Here is a 13,381-nt window from a genome sequence, read left to right on the forward strand (position 1 = left end):
CATTTTATTGGCTGAGAATATAACCAGATATGGTGACTCTTGCCGGTAACCGTTTACCCGGAAAGAGTTTGATAAAAAGCCCCCAAGCACTTATTTCATGTTCATTCTTTGACCTAAGTACTTCATGTTCATTCCTTGACTTTTGAAACTAGATAATCGGATGCTTACCGAGATTAAGTTACAAGTCTTGATTCCAGTTTAGCTGATAGCAATAGAAGATGAGGCTAAAAGCAAGGATGAACTGTTAAATGGTTTTATGACCTATCTATTCCAATTGCGGTAGCGATTTGCTAGTTATGGTAACCATGTATTTGTTGTTGATCTGCTTACAATATGAAAGGGGCTACCATACCTATAGAAACAATTAAAGTTAAAAATGGAAATACAAGTTTTATCTCTTACTCTCTAATGTGATTGTTGCTCGCAACTTTAGCTTTGTTTGCATCAAGAAAAACATCGAGAATTCTTGTCAACATCGGCTTTCGTAAAACACAAGTTTTTTCCAAGTATTTTATATTGTTAGGCCTTTCATCCTCGTACCTTAGGCAATAGTAGACAAACATCATGTTACAATCTCGGCTCTAAATCACTTTAGGGTGCATTTTGGTAGGCAGATGGACAGAACTGAAATTTCCAATATATGTTAATTTTGTCTATATGTAGAACCTCTGTCATGTTGCTTTGGATTGTGAGGTTGAATTACAGAAGGATACGGACACATGATATGATGATATGAAGTTGGTTCCGGGGTTGGTTTACTCTTTAGCAAGAGCGTTTCCAAACAAGGGAGATGCTATTCCAACCACAAACCCTATGGAATTAAACAGACATCTAATTCTTCATGAGTCTTGATGTTTGAAATAACACTACATGATCTCCTACTTCCCAACATATCTCGTGGAAATGGATGAAGAAATTCCCAGAACTATCAGGGGGGCCTCAAATTCAGCCCCCTGTACATCTTGTACACTACATCTACTCCTTCAATCTTCCAAAAATTAAATCGAACCCACAGAGAGAGAGAATTAATTACGTATATATTGCATGACTATAGACAATTCCACCAGAGTAATTTCCAAGAGAATAGATATCAGTTATGTACAGCACCAGACCTTTCTCCAATGATATGAAACTAGAGTGAGCATTGTATTAGTTGAGGGGATAAAGAATGGTGTATATGAGAAGAAAGGTTACAATGACGATTGCACCCCCAAGAGTGAAACCTGGGCTGGTCCATAACTTCAAATTTGATCTCTCTGCCCTCTTAATAGGATCCACCTCCTCAGACAATGGGTAGTTGGATCGCCTAGGGTTCCAGCTTACATACTTATTTGGCGTAAACTGTGAAAATAGGCTCTTTTTCCCTTGCTTCTTGAAACTTGACCAGGCCTTGTCCCAATCTGTAGTTGAAAACTTGTCTGCACAGAATGTGCAAAAATATTATCTACAGCAATGCATGCTTCTGGTAGATGCTTAATTTGCCTCTATGACTAAGACTAACAAGAGATGGAAAACATATGAAAAAAAAGCGTATAAATTCCTGTTAGGGTAGGATATCCAACAAGAAGTGGATCGGATATTTGAGCCCTACAACCTTGGGAAATATGCGAAAGGCCTTAATCGAACTATTAGCCCAAGCAGTCTAGACCAGAATCCAGTACCTAACATGCCTCATGGAGCAAATGATCCTCAACGAACATAACAATTCTTTAACAAAGAAAACAGTTATGTGTAACATTTAACACTTCTGATAACGAACTTAAAATCCTGAAAGGGGTTTACAGTGTCCTAAGGTAAACAGAACTTAAAATCCTTCTGATAATGAACTCTAATGACTAATGAACATCCAAGCATACATCCATTCACTTCAATTGGTCTTTACTTTCTAGTCAGAGTCGCTTGAACAGGCAAAAGTGTTTTCCCATTTGTAGAGTTTCAGATAAACTTGGACTCTTGGAGTTACGGACTCGACCGTCATGAGTCACAAACATAAGCATTTAATGGTTTCTAGATGTCTTCACAACTGTGAAACAATGAAGAACACATTCTATCGAGGAGGAAGGGTGCAGCTCCTCCACTATCTATACAGCAAAGTTCAGCTAGCTGGTTCATGTTGGTATGTGTTCCAGCATTGTGAGTTTTCAGTAAGTTCTGAAGCTACTCTCATCTATCACACTGTCATAATGCCTCTCACTACTAAATTCGTCCAAAAGCCATGCTGCAACAAAAAACATCTGGAATTTATCTCTTCTAAATAAACGATTATAAAATCAACCTCATGATCCCCATTCTTTGACCAGAAATTGCCAGGGTAGGCGAACAGCAAACTAAAATTATCCAGATGTGTCCAATTTTCCGCTACCATTCCGACGATCAAACGTCGTCGTTATCTCACTACTAACTTCATCAGAGATTTCTTAGAGATCGTGTCCTTAACACTAATCCTATAAGGTATAATTCTACGATTTGGTCTTAATCTAACATGTATCACCACAATCAGCTCCAGCTTCACGCTGATCCATTAAACATCTCAAAATTCTAAGGAACAAAAAAGTAAACAGAACAATCAAATCATCATGCAACAACGAATTAAAAATCTATAGACAACGTAACAGCCACGATTCGTAAACGTACACTTTAGTTTTCAATACCTTCATTATTGTTGTTCCGATCGTCGCCATTTTGAGGAGATGGTGGCTTTCGTGGAGGCGGATCTCTGCTGGAACAATAACAAGGCTTTGAAGGTTTTTGATTCCTCCATGATGAGGTTAAGCTCCCGACGCTCATCACTCCAATATTCATTTTTCCAGCTTCTCAAATTTCAACCACAGAACGGATGCCTGGGTTGAGATTTTTCTACGTTGGTTGAACACGTAGGGGTATATCGGCCATTTAACTAGAGTTTTCATTAATGGGCCAAACCGATTAAACATTATTTAGCCCAATTTGCTCCAAAAAATCCACCGTATAGTCGTCTACTTTTGTGTTTGTCCATAAAGAATTATTAAAATGATAAACGTATTTTTTATTTTAACTAATGACGTCATCAGATGTTTACATATTTTACGTATGCCATCCCTATCCAACCAATACAATAAAATCAGATTTTTATATATTTTATTCAAGTTCCCGTCCTATATTTGATGATATATGTTGAAACAAGTGTTTTTTATCTGTCAAAGCTACCAACATCTGTCTGGCGTGCGATAATGGTCACATGCTCAAATACATATATATATGTTCTTTTCGTATCTTTAAAAAATATGTAAAAAAGCCGTACCGAGAGAAAAATGAGTTCAAAAGAACTCTGTAAAAAAGTATAAATAGTTACTGTGTCAAACGAAGAACTTGAAATCTAATCCGATTCAAGATGTAGATTCTAGAATCCAAAAAAGAAATTTTGAAGCCATGAACTTTCTAGGGATCTTGGAAGTACTATCTATCGATACAACCCTCCAGAAGATCATTACAAGCACCATGAGGTTCGAAAGGAGCTCAACTGCACATATAAAAATGTGTACATGTTATTCAGGTTAGACCATCCTTGAAATTTGGTTAAAAATGACATGGTTACACATTTAACGAACCCAAAAGGACCACAATCAAACCATCGGTGGCTTACGATGTCCATAGACATTGCATCTACCGCTTACGTTGATTCCATAAAGACCCCGTTAAACCAAATAAGAACAGTAAACAAGATCTTACATTGCCGAACATTTTTGCCCCATGCCATGCAGCATCTGCACCATACGGGGACTGAATAACACGGATCCCATGGGATATGTTGGGAGGTAGAAGATCATGTAGTTCCTTATCTAATCTTTCTGCAAGATGAAAGACAGTTCAAACATCATGACTTATGAAGAATTAGATGTCAATTACATGAAATACTAGTAATTATACCTGCTAATCCTGGTAGTCGTGCAGTTCCCCCAGCCAATACAATGGTCTTGTACCAATTATGATCACCGGTGCTCCTTTTGGCTTGACATTCAATGCAGTGTCCCACGGCCTGATGCAGACCCATAAAACGCCTATACCAAAAAAGAGCAAAAGTAAATTGAAAAAACGATAATGGAAAAACAAAAGGATAGTGAGTACACGAACGATGATGTACAGGTTCAAGGGTATATATACCTTCCTGCAATATGTGGCAGAAATAGAACCTCCCCAGTTTGGAAACGCTCTTGTTTAAGAGTATACCAACCCTCGGAACCAACCTGGTATGATGCTTCTGTATCCTTCTGTAATTCAGCTTCGTAGTCCAAAGCAACATAACAAAGGTTCTACATCCAGACAAAATTAAGCAACATATAATGAAAATTTCAGTCCATTCGAGTCATGTTTGTGTACCAAATGCACACTAAAATAAAGAAGTCTGAAATGTTATTAATACCTCTTTCAACGAGCTCACAGATTTTAATGAAGGAACATATACATTTCTCTGCAGCAGTTGCCTCCAAAGGTATCTAGTAAGATCTGAACCTCCAACTCTCACAGATACCACTTCATGCCTTGTGTAACCATGCAAAACTGAAAACATGCCACAAACCTCATATACCAAGGCAAAAAGGTTCAAACAAAGGGACATCAAACACACATGAAAATTTATTTGCATTTGGTCTAACATAACATCACTTAAAGCCCAGACTGTAACATGCCGTTTATCTATAAATTAACGCCTATTGCCTAAGGTAGGAGGTTCAAAGGCGAATATAACGTACTTGGAAAAACTTGTGTTTTATGATAACCAATATTGACAAGAATTCCCGATGTTCTTCTTGATGCAAATAAAGCTAAAGTTTCCTGCACATCATGTAACAGCGACATTAGGAAGTAAAAGCTAAAACTCATATTTCCAATTTGAGTTTTTATTGTTTATGTATAAAAAGCAGTCTCTTTGACATTGTAAGTAGATCAGCAACCAATGTTGGTTATGTTAACTAGCAAATGATCACCCTAATTGCAATAGACAAGTCGTTAAACCATGTAACAATTTAGCCATGCATTTATGTAGTTTCCTCGTCTTCCCTTGCTATAAGCTAAACTTGAATCAAGATTTCTTTAACTTAATCTAGGTGAACATCCGATTATCTTGTTTCAGAAGTCAAAGAATGAACGGGAATTAAGTATTCAGTCATGCCTGGTTGACTGTACAAACAGAAGGAACCCTTATTCTAATCAATGCTGAAAACACGGCATCTCTAAGTTGCTGACTAGAAGCTGCTTCAGTACCTGAAGCAAATTTAGAGAAGGAACATTTAAGAATTTGATAAATTTGCTTGAATATATTTTAGACCAAAATCATAGTTGGTAGATATCATGAAGAGCATACCAGGACCAGGATAAAAGCCGATTGGGGTTGTGAGTATAACCGGCTGCATAGATGGTTTCACATGCATCCTGCATGTGATTCAAGTTGTAAGTACGAGAATCCTACGTATTCAGGATGTATGCAAAAAAGAAAAGGCATCTAAACTTAAGGTGCCAAGTAAGTGTTGCAAATGAAAACCTGCGATAAACTGTCTCGCAAAAATGATGAACTCTAGCGGTCAGTGGAGACCTAGGGTTACCAAATTCCTACACATGAAGTCAGATTTCTACAACAATCAATGAAGTGCAATATCAAATGGAAATCTGAAAACAAGTTGTATGCTTATATAGTGACATCTTAGATTGTGTAGTGAAGTAATAACTTACCCATGTTCTCAACCGAAGAGATGGAGAATCATACTTGCTCGAACCAATTTTGCAATAACCAGCACCAACTGTGGCCAAGTATATCAATACCAAATTATTTACATTCAAGTGCATGATCATAACAGCTAGCAGATGTAGTGGAGTCATGCATATCTTTGACATTGATTAACATTTGATTAAACTAAGAGAGTGTTATAAACCTTCTACCCCAATCATGAACTGATCCACACTTTTTGTCTCATAATGGTATGAACCTGTTCTTTTTCTGAGCAGATCTGGCAATGTACCCATCCAAGACCCACCATTGGAGATGGCCTTAAGAAGCCCATAAGGAAAGGAAATTGACTTTTTGATTCACAAAGATTACAGTCGAGTAAATATAGTATGAATCATACCATATCGTCCCTATGCAGAAAGAATCAGCTAAAAAGGAGCACAAAATACAATATAAACTACAAAAAACAGACGAGAAGAAAGGTATTCGAAGGTGGAATGACAACATTTGGTACAAAAATATATATACACACACCATCAATAATAATAGCTCCGGTGGCTTGTGCTCGTTCACCATATATATGCATAAATGATAGCATCCGACGATGATATTGTCTACAATCATAATTCAAGTATGTTAGGATCATGAAATATTACTAAACTTTAGTACATATCAGCACCGACGACAGAAAACAACTATTAGCATTTCATCGAATGACCACTGCATGCAAATGCTACTCTTGATAAACCAATTTAGCTTTCCATAAATTAATGAGCAAAATGCATGACATGTCAATGTACTTTATTAACACATTGTACTTTGAAAAATCTAGCGGTAACGGGTTGTTTTTTAAACTATTTATCTCATTATTTTATTTGCTTAAATGGCATAATTCAAATCATGTGGATGACTTGTGTATTTAGCTAAATAAAAAAACTATTTCAAAATTAATCGAGTAAACTACATTTATGGTCCATATTTCATTGTTTCTTAAGGTTTTGCAATATCCTTCTATCAAACAAGAAGCTAAAGCAAAAGATGCGAGCCCAACTAACCGAATCCTTGGTTAACTCAGAGTTTCGAGTGAACCAATCCAATCTCAACGAATCGTAAACCCACCATCAAACAATAAGACTCAAATTTCCATTGATGGAGGAGGATAGAAACAACATTTGAAACATCTAACTTGTTTTTGGTCTGTAAAAAACTAAGGGGCAGTTTACCAAAGTTTACCTGGGTAAGGTTTAACGAGCTTAATGAAGCTCACAACTTATTCGGTCAGCTATACATAATTGTTTGGTAGTGGCTTAATGATAAAAAAACGACTTATTAACTGTTTGTGGAGAAAGAAAAGTTTTCTCCAAACCTATCTCTCCCAATTAAAAGAACACCTTTCTTTCATCTACGAAAAATCCCTCCTAAGCAAAATTTCCCAATGTATACAGAGAGATTAATCCATACATACAACTTTATCTATACATGAGTTAATGAAAAACCAACCAAACAGCCCTGCAAGTGCTTACCGGCAAAATTCAACACGACCACTTACTTATCGGGTAAGATTTTAGTCCACCGAAAAGGTGACGTGTGCTACAATTTACCCGGTAAGTGTTAACCATGGTAAGAGTCGTCGCCCTCACTAACCAGGTAACACTCTCGGTCTTTGCTTTTTCTCTGACCGTGTAAAAGATTCTTGGTCCATAATATATATATATATATATGTATATATATATCCGGTAAGGTAATGTGACTTGGTAAACGCTTACCCCGGTAAGTGTTTGGTAAACAGCCCTCACTTTAATCGTATCACTAATAGCAACTCCAACCATATCACTAAAGAAAGGCAAATTGGTGGGGTCGTAGACACCAAAAACAGCCTCATCTCCGAGCACACGGTATAAGTGTCATTTTTAAGTCTGTACGGTTGGTGTTTTGTTTGGTGCGAAGGTCGGAGATGTAATCAGCATTTTAATCGTAGTCCGTAACCATTCAAAATTTACTTGATATGAAGATTCATAAAGAAACATAAATGAATAAGAACAAACAAAACGAAAGCATACCGAAGAGGAAAATATCGTAGTTTAGTTTCGGCAAAGAAAATGGAAACCCCATCCTCCTGGTTCTTGAGAAAGTATAGCCATAATGTGTTATCGTAGACCATTAGTTTCCAAGATTTGCAAACGGCGGCTAACCTAGCCGCATCTTTCGGTCCGAGAAGCTTGAGTATTTGCATGAATATATCAAGAGGCAACCGGTGAACTTCCCCAGTGGATGACGAACAGACGATAGTTTGATCGGAAGTAGAACCACTCGTAATCCAACCATTGAAAACCCATTCTCGAACCCTCTTCAACAGTTGCGACATCGGAATCGACTACCGCTTCTCCGGCTAGGTTTGACGGCATCCAGAATCGTCGACGCCACGTTTGTACTTTAACTTTTTCTGATGACATTTAATCTTCAATTTATCGAGCGTATCCCTATTTTTAAGGAGGGAATTTTGTCATGGCAACCCCACGATTTCCATGATTATTATTGTCATTGTATTTATTATAAATTAATTAACTAATTTTAATTAGAAATGAAATTTACAATTTATTTCTTAAATTAAACAGAATTTGCTCCGTGAAGAATATAAAAAGAATGAAGTAACCCACCTTTCACTCGAAGCTCCAACTTTGGCCATAAATCAGATAACCATAGACGAAATCATCCTTGCGTCTAGGAACCAAATGACGACAGTGATGGGTTTCGAAAACTAGGGATGAGAACCTACAGGGACGAATGTTTTTGGAACTCTAGTCAAATCGTAAACTATGGTGCCATGAGTAAGAAGAGGGGTCTATTTTATCTGTCTGGAAATTGATAATAAGGTAAGGGCTAAGGTTGGGGAATGGAGATGGAGGGCGGCAGGGACGTCGGAGACGGCACCGAATGGTTGCCGAAGATGGCCTACACCAGGGGTTGGTCCCTAATCCTATAGATGAGAATAAGGTGAAGTTTATCAACATATTTCATAGGGTCTTGAAGATTTGTATACACGAAAGAGTGGTGATATCGTCCCTATGACCGGAGATGGAAAAGGTAATGACCAAAGATTGTTTCGGCCGCTTATTCGGTAAGCGTTTACTAATATAAATTAACACTGTTATTTAATTTGATGCGTAAAAATTTAGTACATTAAAACATATCGAATACAATAATTTACTAGGTAAACGCTTACCGGATAAGAGTAGTCATCCTCACTTATCGTGTAAGAGTCTCCATTCATTCCAATCGCTCTTACCCGATAAGACTTTTGTTCTTTTTCATGTTCACCCGATAAAGAAATATATCCGATGAACACTTACCAATGAAGTGTTTAATAAACGGTCCCTTAATGTTTTTATAAAAACAAAAAAAAAATTAAAAATGGGAAAATATGATTAAACAAATTTACCATTGGCTCTAAGAGATATTTAAACGAACTTAGTGATGAGGTCTCATTTCTAAAACAAAATCTAAATATATGGGATGACATCTTGATTTATTGAAGTTTATATTTGTCTTTCAAATAAATCATTAAATCTTAAGAACCAAAAGTGAAGTTTTACTCATCGACATTAATGTCGTATTAGATTTTATTTTTATATAATTTACTTAATTTAATTTTTTATTAAACTTATTTTAGTTTTAATGATCATGAAGATTCTCAATAAAAAATAATAGTTGGAGAACAATGTCATAGGTAAAACTTACCGATGATTCTGTATTGGTCCATTTTTTTATAAAATGTATAACTACGATTTTCGTCTCCATCAGTTGGTGTTTATAACGATTTTCGCTTCTATGGTTTAAAAACTGTGTTTTTCGTTCTTTTGGTATGCATTCCATTTCGTTTTTCGTCATTCATCCTAACATAGTTAAAAAAATCCATTAAATTGAGGATGATATGGTCTTTTTATCTTTTTTTTAATATTTAATGGCATTATATATTACACTTGTACAATTTATTAGAAGCCATTAAAAAATAAAAAATAAAACAAAAATCTAAGTTGTTCACGAACGGTATTGTAACATCCACCTATTTAAATATGTTTAACTAGTAATTATAAGCATACCTTATGTGTTACTTTTTTTAAATTTTTTTTTGCTAAAATGCTAAGTATGCTAGTGAGCTATAAGTAGAACTCATAATTGGAATGAGATGTAGAAGGTAATATTGCCATATTGGTGCTAACACCTCACAAATGACATAATTAGATAATGTGAGGGTTCAACATACAAAGTACATTGCATACATGATAGTTGGGTAGGTATCTAGAGTGCCTAAATGAGAAAAATCTACCCAAAACTTGAATGGAAGATCTAAATGTTGAAACACCTTTGAATAAGTTAATATGAAGTGTTAGAATTGTCGGAAGTCGAAAAAGTTGCGTAGATTGCATTTTATGCAAGTTTTTCAAATTACGGTATGATTTCGATAAATTACGTGCACAATACTCAATCGGGAGGTTTTTGATAGGATGTTAAGCTTTGGAACTAAGTTTTGGACCTATTAGGAGTTGTTGGAGGTGTCGGAAATTTTTTACGGGATTCCGAACTCAAAATAAAAAAGGGCAAAATTTCAAAGGAAAGCATAATTCGTACAAATATGAAAACTGCTGTTATTGGAAGGTCTTATATGAATTTTTTTTTTATTTTAAATTATAGATTATCTTGTTATGAACGCGTAGGCGAAAACCTTATCGAAAACGGAGTTTCGAGCGAAAAATTATGCAATTTTTAGTGTTTAATGGTCAAAACGGGTACCCAGCCGGGTCAAACCGACCCAACTCGGKTTTTAGACATATAAACACGAATTCAGCCCCAATTCTTCCCCATTTTCGTTTCTAAGCTTTTGTACTCTTCAAGGGAACCAAACTTAAGTGTTTTAGCAAGAAATTGGTGAAATTTTGCAAGATTATTGAAGGTATGCTTCCATTTTTGATAATGTATTCACTTTGAGTTCAAGAAATCATGAAATTATGGTTGCATGTTGAGAATTATAAGCTGAAATCTTGATATTGTGTAGGATATGTAATACATAAGTTATTATCTTGTGGAAATCATGATTAAATAACAAGAAATAGTTGTGTATACATGATATGGTTTGGGAAAGTTTGACTTTTGATAGTCAACCTTATATGAAGATGAACTAGGTGAATGTTTAGTAAAATAATGATGGATTCATGATGATTTCATATAAGTTATGATAATATAAGACTAATATATGAATTTGGTACAAAATAGTTTGGAGTTTAACTTGAAAAGGTGAAAAATAGCTATTTTCAAGTTTGAAAGTCTTGGTATAAGAATTGTTTTAAAAAAATCGTATAAAATTGTAGAAAAATCCTAAAAATATGTACAAATAGGCTCTGGAAAGGTAAGAAAAAGTTCTACAATTCATATTTGAAAGTCATTTAATGATTTTGAGTTTAAGAAGGTCAAAACAGGTCTGCAAGTAGGTGCTGTAAGAAGAAAACTAAAGTAGAAAACTTGAATTAAAAAGGGTTAATTTTATGCTATTGTTGTGCATTGCTAATAAGACTTTATATATGAACTCCAAGTGTTATTTAAGCATAATTTAAGGCCTTGGAAGTGCTTTCCAACCATTGAACGGGAGTTAGGATTCGATCTTTCGGTTTGGCTTCTGGTTTGATCAACCGATTTCATTAAACAACATAGTGAGTTTATGTGGACATATGTGTGTACTTTGTGATTATATATGCTATGATGTTTTATTGTTTATCCATGATTCATGTTAGTTCTAGATTATCACCTCGAATTGGTCTTATTGCTTGTATTGTCTTGTGGTGTGTTTTGGGCGCCGATTGTCGATATCCCATGGAGTCCGGGTGAGACAACCGGAGGGGCTGTCATACTCACTGCCCAGTGGGAGCCAGGGGGTGAGTATAGGACTTTGGCATAATCCGGAAGAAGAAGGGCGGATTTGGTGCCAAGTCTTATGTTTGTGTGTGAAGTTAATTGGTATGTGACATTGCTTAATCTCGAGTATGATGTTGATTMTATTGATGTTCTTTTTCTATATTGAACATTCTTTTGTGATTCCCACGTTCRAAGTAGGTTGTTGTAAAGGACATCATGTGGTACAACTAAGTTGTTGTCGTGTTGTTATGCAAAAAAATTTCTTTCGARACCTTCTTTATTTCGTAGAATGTACGCTTATATATGACATTGTAACCACATTTTTCCACATAAATTCACTAAGCCATATAGCTTATCTTTTAGTGGTTTTAACTTTTCAGGGCAAATTGGCAAAGGCAAAAAACAAGGTCGGGTGATCGATTAGGGATTGATGTGTAAAGCCTACTTTTGAGTTTAGGTATAAGTTATACTTTTGGGTTGTTCATAGTATGTATATTCCGGGTAGACATGTCCCCGATGATTATGTTTTTGTTAGCTATGTATTTATTAAGTCTTAAAATTATGTATTTTGGGTTGTAAATCGCTATCCCGTATCTTGAGGTTTTTGAAACTAAAATTTATTTAATGAAGGTTGGTAAGTGTTTGTTTTGTAATCGTGATGTTACAGGTATGGCTCGTTAAAAAAACCCGGTCTGCTCGGCTCGTTTGAAAAGCGGGTTTGGACAATAATTTTCGAAAAATGGACGGACTCTAGATGGACCGCTAAAATTAATAGATGAGCTTGTGCAATGAAAAAAAAGACTTTGAAGAGGCCCAGCCGGCCTCTTATATTATTATAGTTATTAAATTTTAAATATAATTACTAATTTACTTTTTTCTATCAAAAAGATTTAGAAATGGTTTTAAGTTGAATTCTCTCTACTAAAACACCCGGACTTTGAAAGTTGATATATTATTGGAGAGAAAATGTGAACATTTTGACTTGTTTCCTATTTTGGGTAATATATTTTCAGAACTTCAATTTTGGTACTTAAGATGTAAAGTTTTAAACATTTAAGTACCTAGGTAACCGGTTACCATGTTGATGTGACAAGTGATGTGGTATCCAATATTAGGTCGCACGGACAAAAAATTATGCTAGACCCGACATGGGCCCAGTCGGAACTAGCAAATGATGACCTCTACAAGCAATCATTATCTTGACGATATGAACTCTCCTTGCTTTCTTTGTTAATGAACCCTCGTCATTTTTCTTGTAAGCCATTAGGCACCACCCATCAAAGTTAAATGGTTTCCCTAATAACCATTGCGTGTACCTTGGTTGTTCTAATATTGGGATGATTTTAATCACATCTTTTAGGAGTTTAAGCAGGTTCCATATGAAAGAGTTTTATAATGGTTTGGTGCAAAATGATTAAGTGGTCAGAATGATTAAGAGACTTCCATGATATAGTGCAAAATGAAATATAATTTTTTGGTAATTGTTTACAATGAAATCATGACACTTAATAGTTAAGGGAGGCTCAGGATACAAAATCATTCAGAGAGTTTTAGAACCATTAAAAAGTAGATTTTTTTTGCCAAACAAAATTTATCTCTTAATGATTTAGATATTGTTTTTTAATAAAACTATTAAGAAGTAAACAAACATTATTAAGAATTTTATGAGATGGGTGTATGAACCTTAACTGATAACCTTTGTTTGTCGTTTTCTGCAAGATGAAGTGGAACTTTCATGAACTAAACTAGAGCAATTGCAGCATGTAGGTTTGGTGA

General features: G+C 35.4%; 2 protein-coding genes across 4 annotated transcripts; both read right to left on the reverse strand.

The window, feature by feature from the left end:
* Positions 1-1,014: 1,014 nt before the first annotated feature.
* Positions 1,015-2,860, reverse strand: LOC112523059. Its single transcript, XM_025132499.1, has 2 exons — positions 2,652-2,860; positions 1,015-1,418 (listed from the first exon to the last, which is right to left on the reverse strand). The coding sequence occupies exons 1-2, from the start codon at positions 2,800-2,802 to the stop codon at positions 1,150-1,152; spliced, it is 420 nt and encodes a 139-aa protein (XP_024988267.1). The 5' UTR covers positions 2,803-2,860; the 3' UTR covers positions 1,015-1,149.
* A 402-nt stretch (positions 2,861-3,262) lies between these two features.
* LOC112523569 (actin-related protein 8-like) lies at positions 3,263-8,655 on the reverse strand. Of its 3 annotated transcripts, none has more exons than XM_025133241.1 (13): positions 8,356-8,655; positions 7,759-8,141; positions 6,233-6,312; positions 5,704-5,771; positions 5,516-5,583; positions 5,339-5,406; positions 5,147-5,238; positions 4,728-4,809; positions 4,400-4,536; positions 4,141-4,289; positions 3,907-4,037; positions 3,709-3,827; positions 3,263-3,499 (listed from the first exon to the last, which is right to left on the reverse strand). In XM_025133241.1, the coding sequence occupies exons 2-13, from the start codon at positions 8,061-8,063 to the stop codon at positions 3,467-3,469; spliced, it is 1,332 nt and encodes a 443-aa protein (XP_024989009.1). In that variant the 5' UTR covers positions 8,064-8,141; positions 8,356-8,655; the 3' UTR covers positions 3,263-3,466. The 3 variants fall into 3 exon arrangements, with proteins under 3 accessions (XP_024989009.1, XP_024989017.1, XP_024989001.1); XM_025133249.1 differs by having other exon boundaries at positions 4,442-4,536; positions 7,759-8,178; XM_025133233.1 differs by having other exon boundaries at positions 7,759-8,178.
* Between the last annotated feature and the right edge of the window lie 4,726 nt (positions 8,656-13,381).

The sequence above is a fragment of the Cynara cardunculus genome (genome assembly GCF_001531365.2).
Source record: "Cynara cardunculus var. scolymus isolate 2C chromosome LG 1, CcrdV1, whole genome shotgun sequence".
Taxonomy (NCBI): domain Eukaryota; kingdom Viridiplantae; phylum Streptophyta; class Magnoliopsida; order Asterales; family Asteraceae; genus Cynara; species Cynara cardunculus.